This window comes from Equus przewalskii, chromosome 5 (assembly GCF_037783145.1).
Source record: "Equus przewalskii isolate Varuska chromosome 5, EquPr2, whole genome shotgun sequence".
NCBI lineage: Eukaryota > Metazoa > Chordata > Mammalia > Perissodactyla > Equidae > Equus > Equus przewalskii.
In genome coordinates, this window is record NC_091835.1 from 29,219,337 (window position 1) to 29,233,271 (window position 13,935).

A 13,935-nucleotide genomic window follows, 5' to 3' on the forward strand; every position below is an offset into this window, starting at 1 on the left:
GCCCTCCTTGCTTCTGGATGTTACCTAATTTAAAGTGTAGGAATTAATACAAAATGGTATAACGTCTTTATTCATTGCTTCTTTTTAAGTAGGAATAGGAATACCAGGTTGACCGTCAGGTTTTCTGGTAATGAATGAGATGATGAACTGGCTGCTCTACAAGACCCAAGGTAGGCCCAAATCAGGGAATTCTGCTCTGAAAAAGGCAATCGGGACAATGCAGTGCTCATCAGCCTACTTGTAGTCACTGTTGTCTCCCGGTCCCAAGCACACACTGCCCGGTACGTCAGGTGCTCAATGCGATATTTATTGAGTTGTTGGTGAACTTTAGCCTGCAGCAAAACACTAGCCAAACAGCACATAGGCAAAGGGTTCTTGAAACAAATAACCTGAAGAATGAGAAGGCCTTGAGACAAAAAGGAGAGAAAAAGGTAAAAACAGAGCTCAAATCTTGTAAAGCCCAGCAATGGCTTGCATTAGCCACAGGAAAAGCGAGTGATGGTTTTAGATGTTAGGAGCATGGTCTCTGCTGTGTCTTACATAATCCATCTTCAAGGATGTGTTAAGATGAGCCTGGAAATTACACTATGGTGTTAGGCAGAAATCTGGCTGAAAGGATAGAATAAACGAGCTCAGGATGAGAGATGACAGAATGCCAGAACTGCAAAAGGACCAATTTAAAATGGAAATGGACAAGAAGGGCAGAAGCTGAAGATCCTTTGGTTCTGAGTTAGGGTGGGTGCAGAGTCCCCAGGCTGAGGGGTCTTGCTGGATGGCACCTTCCCCAGAAGCCTTAGTAACCGTTCAGACATTCCTACAGTCTGAACGTTTGTGTCCCCTCAGATTCACATATTGGAGTCCTTACGCCCAAGGGGATGGCGTTGGGAGGTGGGCCTTTGCGGGATGATTAGGTCATGAGGGTGGAGCCTTCAAGAATGGGATAGCGCTCTTATAAGAGAGACCCCACAGAACCCCTCGCCCCTTCCACAATGTGAGGGCACAGTGAGAAGGCGCCAGCTGTGAACCGGGAAGAGGACCCTCTCCAGAGAAACTGACTGCGCTGGCACTTTGATCTCAGGCTTCCAGTTCCAGCACGGTAAGAAATAAATATTTTGTTGTCTATAAGCTACCCACTCTGTGGTATTTGTTGCAGCAGCCTGAACGGACTAAGACAGACATAATCTCACTCAGTCTCACCACAGTCTGCTAGGCCAGTCTTCCTGCTCCACCGAGAAACTGAGACAGGGAGGGACAGCTCAGGCAGGAACTTTACACCTTACCTGCCCACCCCAACTCCTTCAAGGGGATGGGAGGTGAGAGCCAGGCTTCCTGGTTCTTAATCTACCAGAATTTTCTCTCTTGGGGGGATCTGGGATGATTAAGCAAAGAAATGAAGTGAAATTTGCTTTGTGAAAAATAAAGCCTTGTAAAAATGATTGCATCATGCAGAAATGCATGGTTACCATAAAATTGTTAGAAGGGGAAGTTATTGACTAGTGGTGCAGTTAGAGCCAGAGAGAAAGTTGGAGAGAGATTTTAGCTGGCAATGTAATTATCTCGTAAAAACAAACCAAGTTTCTAGAAGACTCTCAGCTTTCAAGAAGAGGAAATGCCTCGGTGTGCGATCTTTCCTGCTGATCATCTCACTTCCTCCCTCCTTCTCCTGGTCCTTTACTGGGCTCTAAAGCAAGAGTCCTGACATTTCTCTCAAGAGCTCTCAGGACAGCGTGTGGAAGCGGGAGCCTCTGCTGCCCGTGGAGGGAGCCCAGGCCTGATGGCGTCCTGCCTGCGGGGCGCCCTGGCTCCTCGGTTGCAGTTACTGGTGCATTTAGAGGAATTCTGGCCCTGCCATTCTCCTCACTCCGTCTGCCCAGGCTCCCTCAGGGCTGCTGTGGGGTCTCCAGACCTCCCATGCTGATCAGCAGCTTTTCTAACCGGGGTCATGCATCCCTTTCTCCTGTGCCTCTGTTTCTGTCAGAATTGGCAATATTTCAGAACCTATCTTTTGGCACACCCCTCACTGGACTTCCTTAGGGGACAAAGGGGGACAAAATATCTGATTTTGAAAGTTAATGAAAACCGTAATCCAAATACGATGACGCCCGTTCTGAGTAGGAAAGTCGGCCAGGCACACAGCCAGTAAAAATGGTTACTCCTCCCTGGACCAGACAAGTAAATCTGCTGCTTGACTTGGGCTTCAGTCACCTGCTGAGGTGCTCTCCCAGCCTCTCCACCTGCCTGGTGAATGTTGGGAGTGGGTCCCTTTCCTGGGAGCAGCTCGCTCACGGAGGATGTGGAAGTGCCTAGACCAGTGGGTCCATGCCTGAACAGTGTGGTCCTTCAGACTCAGAAGCCCCCTTTGCACCTCTCCAGGGCACGGGTCCCCTGGAGGACCCCCAGCTGGCTGGAGGATGTGGACCATAATGTCTTCAGGTCATGTGAGGAAAGTTGTTTGCCAAAGAGAAACCAGATGCTGCATCTCTAAGGAAAGAAGGTTCTAGACACGGATAAAGCTGACAGAATAGACTGAGGATTTGGGCTGCAGAGTTTCTTTGCTGAAGCAAGTGTTCTCCTTGAGTGTTCCCTGGGCACCCGCCTCCCCATTCCAGCCTTCCTGCTGCCTGTCCATGTGTGAAGTTAGAGCCCCACCCAGGCCCTCCTGTCTCCCTTTTGCCACAAGCCCAATGGAAAGAAGTTAGTTCCGTCTTCACCATACCCTCAGGCTATCTCAAATGCTCCTCACCTTGACAGGACCTGTACCCACCCACGTCAGGGCCAACAGTCCTTCCCAAGAGAAATAAAACATTCCTAAGAACAACAGAGTATGCAGAGAAAAGATCGCTCTGGGGCCTTTGGAAGCCTGCTATCTGCTGCACCATGCAGGCAGTTAGTAACAGGAGGGAGGCTGCCTTTGTGCGTGGGAGGTCCAAGGCCAGCAACACTCTCCCAGGCTTAGAGACTTTCAGACACAAAGCAGACGCCCAGGTTCAAGACCCCACCATGCAGTTCACATTCGAGAGCCTCCTGGCTCATCCCTCTCATGGCTCAGGTGCTGCTCATGTGGGTGAGACCTGAGCAGGGCTGTGCCCAGGGCTGTGCTGTGGGGAATGGCTCCAAGAAGAGACCACATTTGACCGCCATGATCCTGAGCAGCTCTGATCCTAGTGGCATCTTGTTAACCAGGCTCCCTTCCTGTTATGACTCATCTCTTGCTCCAGCCAAGGGAGCTGCTAAGGGGCCATCTATGGACTCCTCAGGACAACAGTCTGAGAAAAGGAGGAACCAGCTTTTTTGTCAGCATCGGCCATGATTGCCAACCTCCCCCCTTTCTGCCTCTCTGCTCTCTGAGAAGCAGCCAAGGCTACATGTCCTCTTTCCTGAAAGATAACAGGGGCTTCAAAAAAGCCCCAAAGCAGAGAAAATATGCTGTCAGCTGAATTACTGCCCCACTGTTAGCTGACACTATGAAAATGTTGGCCACATCCTCTGTGTCTGGGGGCAAGGAGTTACAGCCCCAGACAGTTTAGATAGCTTGCTGCCAGGCACACAGGAGCCTCCAGTAGAGGCCAGTGGGCAGGGCGAGGATGCCAGGTGGAGCTGGGTTGAGAAACAATGTGGCTGGAAGGCTGGCACCCACTTTGGAAGTGGAATCAAAGCTATCAGGCAGCAAGTCTCTGGCCAGCAACTGAGATGTGCAAGGACAGGGTTCTGCCTCCCGGGGAGGGTCAGGTAAGAACCAGGTAGTGGTTAGGGCGCTCAGATTTCAGTTTCACTAGGGCACTAAGATACTAATCAGGAAACCTAGTCAAAAGTCCAATGGACTGGGAAAAAGAGCCACAGGGTGCCCCAGGGCTCAGCAGAGACACACCCTATACTCAGCCTACAGCAGCAAGACTAATTCCAGACCACACCTGCCAGTGCACTGTCTGCCTTCCTTAGGATCAGTTCAAGAACTGAGTGGGCAAGGATCCTCAGGTAAAGAGCCTCAGCACTTGGAGCTGACGAGGACTGGGAAATCCAGGGATGGCTGGGAGATCTGACCAAGTCAGGAGAAAATCCACACGGGGGATCCCAGGGCAAGAGACTGTCCAATGCTGTCAAGAGGGCTTCCACTATTAGGAGCCCATTTCTAGTAGAAAATTATGAGCTGGAGAAAGAGTAGGGCAGATGAGAGAAGTCATTTGGCTTCATGAAGCCAGAGCAGCTGGGCTGAAGAAGCCAAGACAGACAGACAGGGCATGGCAGAACTGGGAATGTCATGGGAAAGAAGCAGTGTCTAGAGCTGGGTTCCTCGGTGTAGCAGCGGCCAGCCACATGTGGCTATACAAATTTAAGTTAATTTAAATACATAAATTAAAACATCAATTCCTCAGCTGCACTAGCCACATTTCAGGTGCTCAAAAGGCACAGGAGGCTAGTGGCTATTTGACAGACATTTTCATGACTGTAGAAAGTTCTATTCAATAGTGCTGGTCTAGAGGCCTCACTTTATCCCTTAGGTTTGAAATGCCTTTGTGCCCTACTTCGTCCTGCAACCTGAAAGGGAGCCCAGGCCTCAGGTGCTCTTATTACAGAAGCTGGGGCAGGAAGGCTGCTGAGCCCTCACTGTGGTTCCATTCACCTCTCTGGACTATTCTCAGGCCGAGAGAAAGCTGAGAAGGGAAGCCAAGGCTTTGATCCCAGAGAGCTGCCAGGGCCAGTCCCCACCAGCATCCTCCCTGTGGGGGATACGAAGAGGCAGTGAGAACTGGCTGCTCCCTGAGTGGGCAGCAGCCAAGGGAACAAGGTAAGTCTCGGAAGCAGCAGTCCCTGCTTCCTCCCCCATCGCCCTTGCTGAGTCATTGTCACAGCAAATCCCAGGCAACTAAGTCAATCATCACCCCTTCTGGTACTAACACCTGTAGCTGCCAGCGTGACTAGCACTGCTGGAGCCGGGCTTCTGCCTCTCCCTCCACAGTGATCTCAGAGCTGCCCAAAGGGGCTGAAGCCCGGGGAACACCCGGGGCATCGTCCTGGCCATAAAGGACTTGTGGGTGCCTCCCTTTTCTCCTGCCATTCTCGCCTTGGGTGAAGTTCAGTCTGGAGTTTTAATTGGGATTGTACTGAATCTATGGGTCAGTGTGAAGAGAAATGACGTCTTTATAAGATTGAGTTTTCCAATTCACGAACATGATATATTGCTCCATTTACTAAGTTTTCTTTAATTCCTCTCTATTTACAGTTTTCTCTTTAGAGATTTTAGACATGTTTTGTTAAATTTATTCCTAAACACTGGATATTTTTCAGTGCTTCTCATAAAGTGTATCTTAAATTTTTTTCTGTCTTTTCTGATAAATTTCAGCTCACGATAGGAGGGCAGTCCAGCTATTTAGTTACCTTCAGACCATTCTAACCAAAGCTTTTTCAGCTGACCAGCTTGGTCCTGCACAATCACGCAGGACCCAGGTGCAAGGCCGTCCTCCTGCTCTGGGAAGGAATTCCCTGTGGCTTGCTATTAGGTGTTCTAGTCAATATTGCTATCATCCCTCCCACTCTTTTCAGACATCACCCTAATCCCTGAGGTTGTACAGGGACTGAATTTCTCTAAACTGGTTTCTATTCACCCACACTTTTTGTGTATTTGGAAAAGAGTGTGAATTTAAGGAGCGGGGCAGTTGGCTTGAGTAAATTTACTTTCGATGGAGTGGTAAGGAGGACAGAGAGACATGAAGAACTTGGGAACATCAGTCGCAGTGAAGACAATGAAAGAATGAAGCAAGAGTACAGACTGGCCAACGGAACGACCACCCAACCAATCACAGAAACAAAACAGTTAGAGAAGAAAAGCCGAGCAGTGACAACTTCAGATTACTTCTCCCTGCTGTGACTAATACCAATCTTGTACATTCTTGCTGCCTAACCGTCCTTTTACAGCTAATGCTTACAAGTGCAAATTCATACATATCATATATGAACAACTGCGCCAGGGAAATAAAAGGTGCAGAACAAAATCCCAGTCGATGGTGAGATATGGAAGCTGTTCTGTATTTCCCGTCACTATTAGAAGCCACTGGTTCTTGGGCCAGATCCACCTATGTGTTTCCACCAGAGCTTCAAAGAGTTTGGTTTTTCTGTCCAAAATTTTTGGGGATGCTTTTCCTGGAGTCTATTTCTTTCTTTTTTCTCTTTTTAAAGATTGGCACCTGAGCTAACATCTGTTGCCAATCTTTGTTTTCTTCCTTCTTCTCCCCAAAGCCCATAGTTGTATATATTTTCAGTTGTGAGTCCTTCTAGTTGTGGCATGTGGGACGCTGCCTCAGCATGACCTGATGAGCAGTGCTAGGTCCACGCCCAGGATCCAAACCGGTGAAACCCTGGGCCGTCTAAGCGGAGCGCGTGAACTTAACCACTTGGCCATGGGCCGGCCCCCTGGAGTCTATTTCTTAATGAAGAACATAGTTTGATTAGAGCCCAGGGAACCTTGCTCTCCTCCTGCTCCTCCCAACTTGTCAGCCTTCTTTGGCCAGCCAGGTCCAGTGACCTTACCCCTCTATTGCCAGAAGGCCCTTTACAGGTATTCAGAGAAAAGATCCATTTTCTTTTCTCTTTACATCACAGATTGACTGTGGCATGTGTGAAAGGCAAACAGCCCCAGGATTGGCTGTCTTACTGCTTTGGAAAAAGTCTCTCTTATTTTACCCCATCTTCTCACAACAGAAAATCAGGGATGGAGGAAAGTAGGAGGAACTCTCTGGTTTAGACCCCAAAACTGGTGACTTCCTAGGGAGTTGTCTTGTTCTGTGATGTGCAGGATTTCGTCGAGTGTCTTTCAGGTGCCGATTCCACTTTCCTTCAGGGCAGGTTTGCCCAGTGCGTCTCCGAGCTCCGGAGGCTTGATTCAGGAGGCCCACTGCAAGGCTCTGCAGCCCGCTTCAGACAGCACCAAAACACTTCTGAGTCATTTGTGGAATGACTCACGGCTTTGAAATATTCCAACCGTGTCTCATGAAACTAGTTGAAAACGATGCCGGTTTCTCTACTAGAGGCTGTCATCTGAGACTGAAGCTCCACTCAGCAAGGCTTCTGCATTCCCAGCCTCAGCTGGTCATGTTGCCATGGGCTGTGAACCTGTCAGTACTTCTGGGCCACATGGCTGGGCATAGGACCATAGGTGGGCAGAGGTACCATGGGCCCTATAGAGGGTGGCCAGGGACACTCAGTGGTCTTCTCTAGGCCAGGACAGAATTTATGTCCCTAAACGGGATTGGGTTTGGAAAGGAAAGTGAAAAAGAGTATATTTGCTGCCCTGGAGGACGTATTACTATTATTGTCACCATGACATGCATTAGGAGTCATTCACTGAAAATCAGCCACGATTCCTAGGCATTCTTTGAGTGAAAAGAAGAATCAGCATTGTAAGAACACTGGCTGCCTTATCTTCGAAGTCCCTCAAAGGTTGTTTGCCTCCTTCTGAAAAGTACCCAGCAGAACACTTGACGTGGAAAGGTGCATGCTAACAGTGTGGTGTGGTGCAAAATATATCAACTAAAAAGTCAGAGGTGCTACATTCTATTCCCAGTTCTGCCATTTCATAATGGTGTAATTAATACTACACATAATTGCTCTGAGCTTCACTTGCCTCTTTCGTAAGATGAGGATGCTGATCTGTCTTGCAGGGTGCTTTGAGGATTACATGCAATGAGGCATGTGTAGTACATGGTAGGTTATCAAGAAATGTTAGCTGAATATTAATTCAAGGAAAAGGATGAATATCTTGTCAATGAACATGGATGCAACAGCCAAAGAGCACTCCTCCTGCCCTGATTAATCCTGGGACAAGTAAAAATTTGAATAAAAATCGAATATATGGTCAAGAATTCTTTCTTTTTGCCTCCTGTTGATCTGTGTTGCATCTGGAAAAACTAGCAAAGGAGAGGAAGAGAAGGCTGGGAAAGCTGGAGAGGTTTTCTCAAGTCTGTATCTGTATACTTAGAACCAACTTTTTCCTCTCATTGCTCTCCAAAAGGTGTTGCAGCAGCCAGGGGAGCCGCTGAGTTGCTGTTGTACTCTCCCTCAGAAGCAGCTGTCCATGGTGTGAATCCCAGGCCAGTGGATGCTTGTGACCCTGACCTGTCTTGAGGGGTGGAAGTTGGAAGGTGATGCCCAAAGCAGTTTATTCCTCCATTACCCAGGACAGTGGTGGTGGGGCCGGCTAGGGAGGGCACAGGTAATCCAAGGCAAGAGGCAATCCAACCTTCCCTACCCTGCCTCATTCACCCAGTGGTTCTAATCTTTTCTCCTGACTTTTTTTTTTTTCTAGAAAGTGTCTACAAGTAGCAAAGCACAGATATTTGGCTGTAACTGCCCTTCCTGTACTGGAAGTGCAATGGAGCAACTGAGGCAGGAACAGGAGGTCCCATAGGCTGCGACACTGAGCCCCGAGCAAATGCAGCCCTGGCTGAGCTTTTTACAATGAGGTTGGTCTGTGTGGCCGGTGAAATGGGAGGAGAACGGCAAAGAGGCCTGAGTGGACCTGGAGGGCTGTGCCTGAGGAGGTTTGGTTTGCCAGTTTGTGGGCATAGTTTCTTCCAGATTATGTACTTGAGGATGGGGCCAGAGACAGGGTGGGAAATGGGAGAAGAAGGACCATGATCTGCCTCCCCTAGAAGGAGAGGCTCAGCTCAGGGAGGAGTGTGTTTCCTGTATATCCCAGCCATGGTCTAGACCATGAGCTGAGATTCTATTTCAAGGAGTTGGCCTGGCTCAACTCTTGGTAGGCTTAGGAGTTGGAGCATTTATCATCGGAGAAGATATGGTCCTCCACCGATTACTTTTGGCCCTTGCTCTCCTTCTTTCGGCACTGGCACTCCCACCTCCCCTTCTTCTCCATCCCTCTGGCACCTGTAGACCAGGAGCCTTTTCTTCAGAGGCTTACCTTGGGTTTGAAGGCAATGAGCTTCAGGATCATCTCCACCGTGAAGAGGCCCGTGAAGAGCATGTTGAGGATGTTCATGGCGATTTTGAAGAGGCAGCTCTGACCGTAGTGCTGAAGGGAGGGAGGACTGTGAAAACGAGGCAGGGACAGCCCCACACCAGCCCCACCTTCCTCTCAACAGAGATCGTCCTTGAGCCAAGCCCTGGAAGGCCATCCACATCTCCATGGGCAGTCAGATGGATCAGAAAATCCTACAAGTTCTGCCCGTCTCTGCCATCTCTGCAAACACAGGCCAGCAGAGCTCTGTGTTCCCGCTTTGATTGGCTATGACAACTTCATGGAGATTCCTGGCACTCAAGAGAGCTCTCACACAAGGTGACCTTCCTGAAGACAGAGGATGCAGAATCAACCTCCACACCCCACGCCTTACTGACAACAAGCAACACTTCAAGCTCACCTTTTGTTCTCCATTTCTTTCACTCTCTCCATTTTATCAAACCGGGGTCCTACGGATCCTTTCATAAGGTCCCAGAGAGGAGCTCCTCCTTGAGAAGGGACACTTGTCTTTCTCCAACTGGGAGAGGAAGACAGTTCTGCTCTTTCTGCCTCCCTTGGCCAACATGCAGGTGACACACTGGACATGATCATGCAGCTCTTTCATACTTCATATCCTCCCATAGCATTCTCTACCATGCAGGCATCGTGGGCCCAGGGCCCCCCTTGGACTGACCTGCATGGCCAAGCAGATGGTGTTGAGCAGGATGAGGACGAACATCAGGTACTCAAAGTAGGTGGAGTTGACCACGTACCACACTTTGTACTGGTGCTGGTTCTTGGGGATGTACCTCCGCAGGGGCCGGGCCTTGAGGGCGTATTCCACACACTGTCGCTGGGAGGGAGGCAGTGGGAGGGGTGGGGCAGGAATGGGGGGAGAGTAGGGTTAGTAGTCTGGATAATGGTGGGGGGATGGCAGAGGAGGGTGGATGTAGATGAAACTACACACCCTGGGGCAGGGTTCTCTGAGAGTCAGAGAAATAATCTACTGCTCTAACTCATTTACAGGTTTGAGATGTTATTTGGACATTTTTGTGACTTCCTATCACTCCCTTAATCAAGGAGAGCATCTCCTCTCATCAATCTCCTTATCAAGGTTTAGTCAAGGGGTTGCTATTGCATTCTTTCCAGTTCACTGATGCCTAGTCGACTGCTGATGTGTAGCTGGCATTTGATAAGTCCTTACTGACTGACTGATAGCTGGTCTTCTCATTGATTGTTTCCTATGCCACAGACTCTCCTTGGGGCACTTCTCTCCTCAATTTTTCTTTCCTGTCCTAAATCAGTCTTCCTTATTTACCAGTGTCCACAAGATCAAAAGGCAGAGTTCACGGGTAGGGGTGAGATCTTGGGTTAACTAGATTCTTGAGAGTCCAGCACAGATCCAGGCCATTCTCTGCACTGTGCCCAGATTCCCAGGTCAGGAACTGAGGGTCACTGCAGCCTCTTCTCTTACCTTCCACCTCCTGTCCAGGCTCTGAGCCTGACCCATTTGATCTCCTCCTATTCTCCCCATCTCTAATACCGTTAACTGATAGTAGATCAGGGTCTAATCATCTCTCATCTACACTTTCCAGTTGGCCTCCTTCTTTTCCTATCTTACTTCCAATCAAAGTCCATACAGCAGCCAAAACGATGAGTCTAAACCCAAGATGTTGACATCACTCCTCACGAGTGGAGCTGCCAGCTCTTTTTCACAGGCTAATAGAACACACCACAGTACTGGGAATTACTGTGTCACTCCCACTTAAACCTCTTTCCTGCCCTACCTCATGCACAGGCCTCTGTATTTTACTTAAAAAATCATTCACTAGTGAGTTTCTCTTCCCCATCCCCACAGCTCTGCCTCCCTCATGGTTCTAGTTTCTCTCCTCCTTATCAATTGTGCCACGCCACACGGGCACTTTCTAACTTGTTAACTTCTAGATAGGGTATGAGGTCTTTTTCCCACAGGGTCTATCACAAGGTTTCCTTAGGTAGAAGCTTAACAGATATTTGTTGGCTGAATGTATTTGCCAGATCTGGGTTTGCAGGATTTGCATTTCTTTGGCCTGGGCCCTTCCAGAAGACTGAGAGCCCTATTCTGCTTGTGGAGAGGACAGGTGATTTCAGTATCCGCCTGGGTCTCTCGCCTGACTATAGCCTCTCTTCTGGGTGGGCCAGAGGCTGCCGCCACTCCTCATGTGACCCTGCTCCCCCTCACCGCCCTGTTCCTCTTCTTCTTAGGAAGCTACCTGGTTCTTGTCCAGCTCACAGTTCTTGTATTCCTGCTCCCCCTGCTCCTGGAAGGTGACGATGACGAAACCCACGAAGATGTTCATCATGAAGAAGGCAATGATGATGATGTAGATGATGAAAAAGATGGAGATCTCCACGCGGTAGTTGTAGATGGGGCCCTTGTCTTCCGTGTGGGAGTCGATGGAGCGGTACAGCAGCCTGGAGGAGGAGACAGGCGCCACAGAGGGAACTGGAGAAGCAGCGTCACCTCTGCGGAATGATGGCACCACTGCTGCTAGCGAGCCCTGGGATCAGGGGTGCCGGAAACAGCGCTAGGCTAGGAGTCAGAAGATCTGGGTTCATGTCCCAGCTCTGCCACTTACTGGCCATCTGACCTTGAGCAAATCACTTAACGTCTTTGAGCCTCACATTCTTCATCTATAAAATGGAGATAATAATTCCAGACTTTCCTACCTGGCAGGATAGTTGATATAATGTATACGAAGGTGTTTTGAAACTGTCAAGAACTATTTAAATGTAACATGAGTCATGGACATTGACTTCAAATACTGGAAATGTTGGTAAATATTGAAACAGCTTTGCAAACTAGCATAGACTCAGAGGGTGTTACAGTGAACATAAAATAAACCTGTCTGAGAGTAAATATTCATTTAGATAAAAATACTAGATAAAAAATGACCCAGGCTTATTCGATCATCGGCAATGGTTTGGATTGATACTCAGCTGGTTTCCATGCATACGCCATTGACGGGCCTGGGACACGTGCCCAGGAAGCTTGTTTCTCTTCACGGACAGGGATTAGCCCCTCTCCTTTACTACCTTGCACGGCACTTAGTTATTCTGCAGGTATTTTCTATGTTTTACCACATAATACTGGTGACTCTCATCTAAGATTCATGTGCTGTTGTTGACTTGGAAATATTTAGAATTTTCTGACTTTTAGATGATAATTTCACTGGGATACATACTGGGGGTGAGGGAAGCGGATGTCTGTATGAAGATATATGGAGCACCTGATGGATCAGCTGCCTGGTAGAGGTGACGCGGTGTAAGGCCGACCAGGCTGGTCTAGGCATTACCTCTGCAGAGGAATGTGGACCCGGGCTTCCATCCCTTTCTTACTTTCCATTGTAAATATAGACAAAGCCTTCTCTAAGGAGAGTAGGGCAGAGTCTGGTGAAACAGAGACATCTCCGCCATCTTTACTCACAGTGAGTGTACACTGGGAGTGGGAATCTTCAATTCTGCGGTGAGCCAAGGGCCCACACCTGCAGAAACTCTCCCCGCACCCCACGCCCAGAGGCCCTGTCATCGTGGCTCACTCTGAGGTGGGGAAGCGGAGCTAAAAGAAGCTCATTTTTGGTTGGAGTTTCTGAAATGTTGACATCTTCTAGAAAAAGAAGAGTTTATGTTTCAGCAGGAACCATGGCCTACAGATTGTTCTAGAAACACATCCTCATTGCCTGGGGAGGACACAGGTAAGTATGACCTCTGGGAAGGAGCGTGGGGTAGTATCAAAACTTGGGGAGTGTGTGAGGGGCCACTGTCTTGGCCTCTACTATCAGGGCAGATAGGCCTTGACATGCATACTCACTCTGGCCACCCCTCAAAGGTGGAGACCGTGAAGAGGGCCATCATGGCCGCCAGAACATTGTCGAAGTCAAACTTGCTGTTCTCCCAGCTGCGGGGCTGGATGATGGGGTGGTCAACTTCCCCGTCCTTGTATGTGATGTAGTTACCCCTGAGAAGGGAGGAGAAGGAGTTAATCTTGGGGTCCCCCATCTCCCTTCACACCTGACCCACCAATGACTCCTGGCATGTTGGGTGGGATGGGACCGGCTAGGCTTAAACCCCACAGTTCTAGCCATTGGGAAGAACTTCAGTGGGCAGAACCTTCAGGAATAGAGAATGTTACATGTCATGGCAATGGGACCAGACTACCCAGGGGTAAAAGTCCAGCTGCCACTCTGTCTGAGGAAGAATGGGATGACCCTCCTCTCACGCCCAGAGTTATCCAACCTGGGCTCTGGCTGCCTCCAGCCTGTACTCACTTGCATTCTGCCTCGGTCTGTTTGGAACTATCTGAACAGGTGTAGAGCTTTCCCTGGAAGGCAGAAGAACAAAGTGACTGGAGATGCTCATTAGTCATGAATCATTTTATCATGAATCCTTATTAATCATGAAGCAATCAAAAGTGATTAGTGATCATCACTGTGGCCCAGCACTGTGTAGGGACTTGGGGCAACAAAGTGTGAGGAGAACAGAATCCAGATGGGGACGACATAACTCACTTACACAAAGCAGTCAGCGAATGAAGATGCTCAGTGCCGCAAGCACCATTGGGATTCAAAGGAAAGGGAACTCCAATCCACGCGAGCTGGACTCTTTAGGAAGGTCTCGCGAGGAAGGTGGACATGAAACTGGGCTTAGATGGAGGAAATCAGTGGAAGTTTATACGGCGGGGGGACAAGGCAGGGGGAGGAATGCTTCAGATGGGAGAATAGTAGGAATCAAAGGATTAAGGCAGAAAAGAGCAGAAACCAAGGAGGAGGCTGGCCTCCCTATAGCTGAGGGGCCTTGCCAGGAAGCAGTGAGAGAGAACCTGGACAGAGCCAGGGTTCTGAGAGCTGGGCAGAGAAGGGTGACAATGCTGTTGATAATGGGGAACCACTGTGTATTTTAAGCAGGCGACTGATACTGAGGTGTCAGAGCATGAGCCCTTCTCCCTT

At 49.1% G+C, this 13,935-nt stretch overlaps 1 protein-coding gene across 9 annotated transcripts in view; it reads right to left on the reverse strand.

Annotated features, from left to right (window-relative positions):
* CACNA1C (calcium voltage-gated channel subunit alpha1 C) overlaps positions 1-13,935 on the reverse strand; it is a 680,887-nt gene that overhangs the window by 66,033 nt on the left and 600,919 nt on the right. For all 9 annotated transcript variants that reach the window (XM_070620344.1, XM_070620343.1, XM_070620341.1 and 6 more), the window contains 5 exons: positions 13,258-13,310; positions 12,801-12,947; positions 11,203-11,404; positions 9,645-9,803; positions 8,915-9,025 (listed from right to left, as the gene is read on the reverse strand). In XM_070620344.1, the coding sequence (XP_070476445.1) occupies positions 8,915-9,025; positions 9,645-9,803; positions 11,203-11,404; positions 12,801-12,947; positions 13,258-13,310 (672 nt within the window). The remainder of the gene's footprint in view (positions 1-8,914; positions 9,026-9,644; positions 9,804-11,202; positions 11,405-12,800; positions 12,948-13,257; positions 13,311-13,935) is intronic.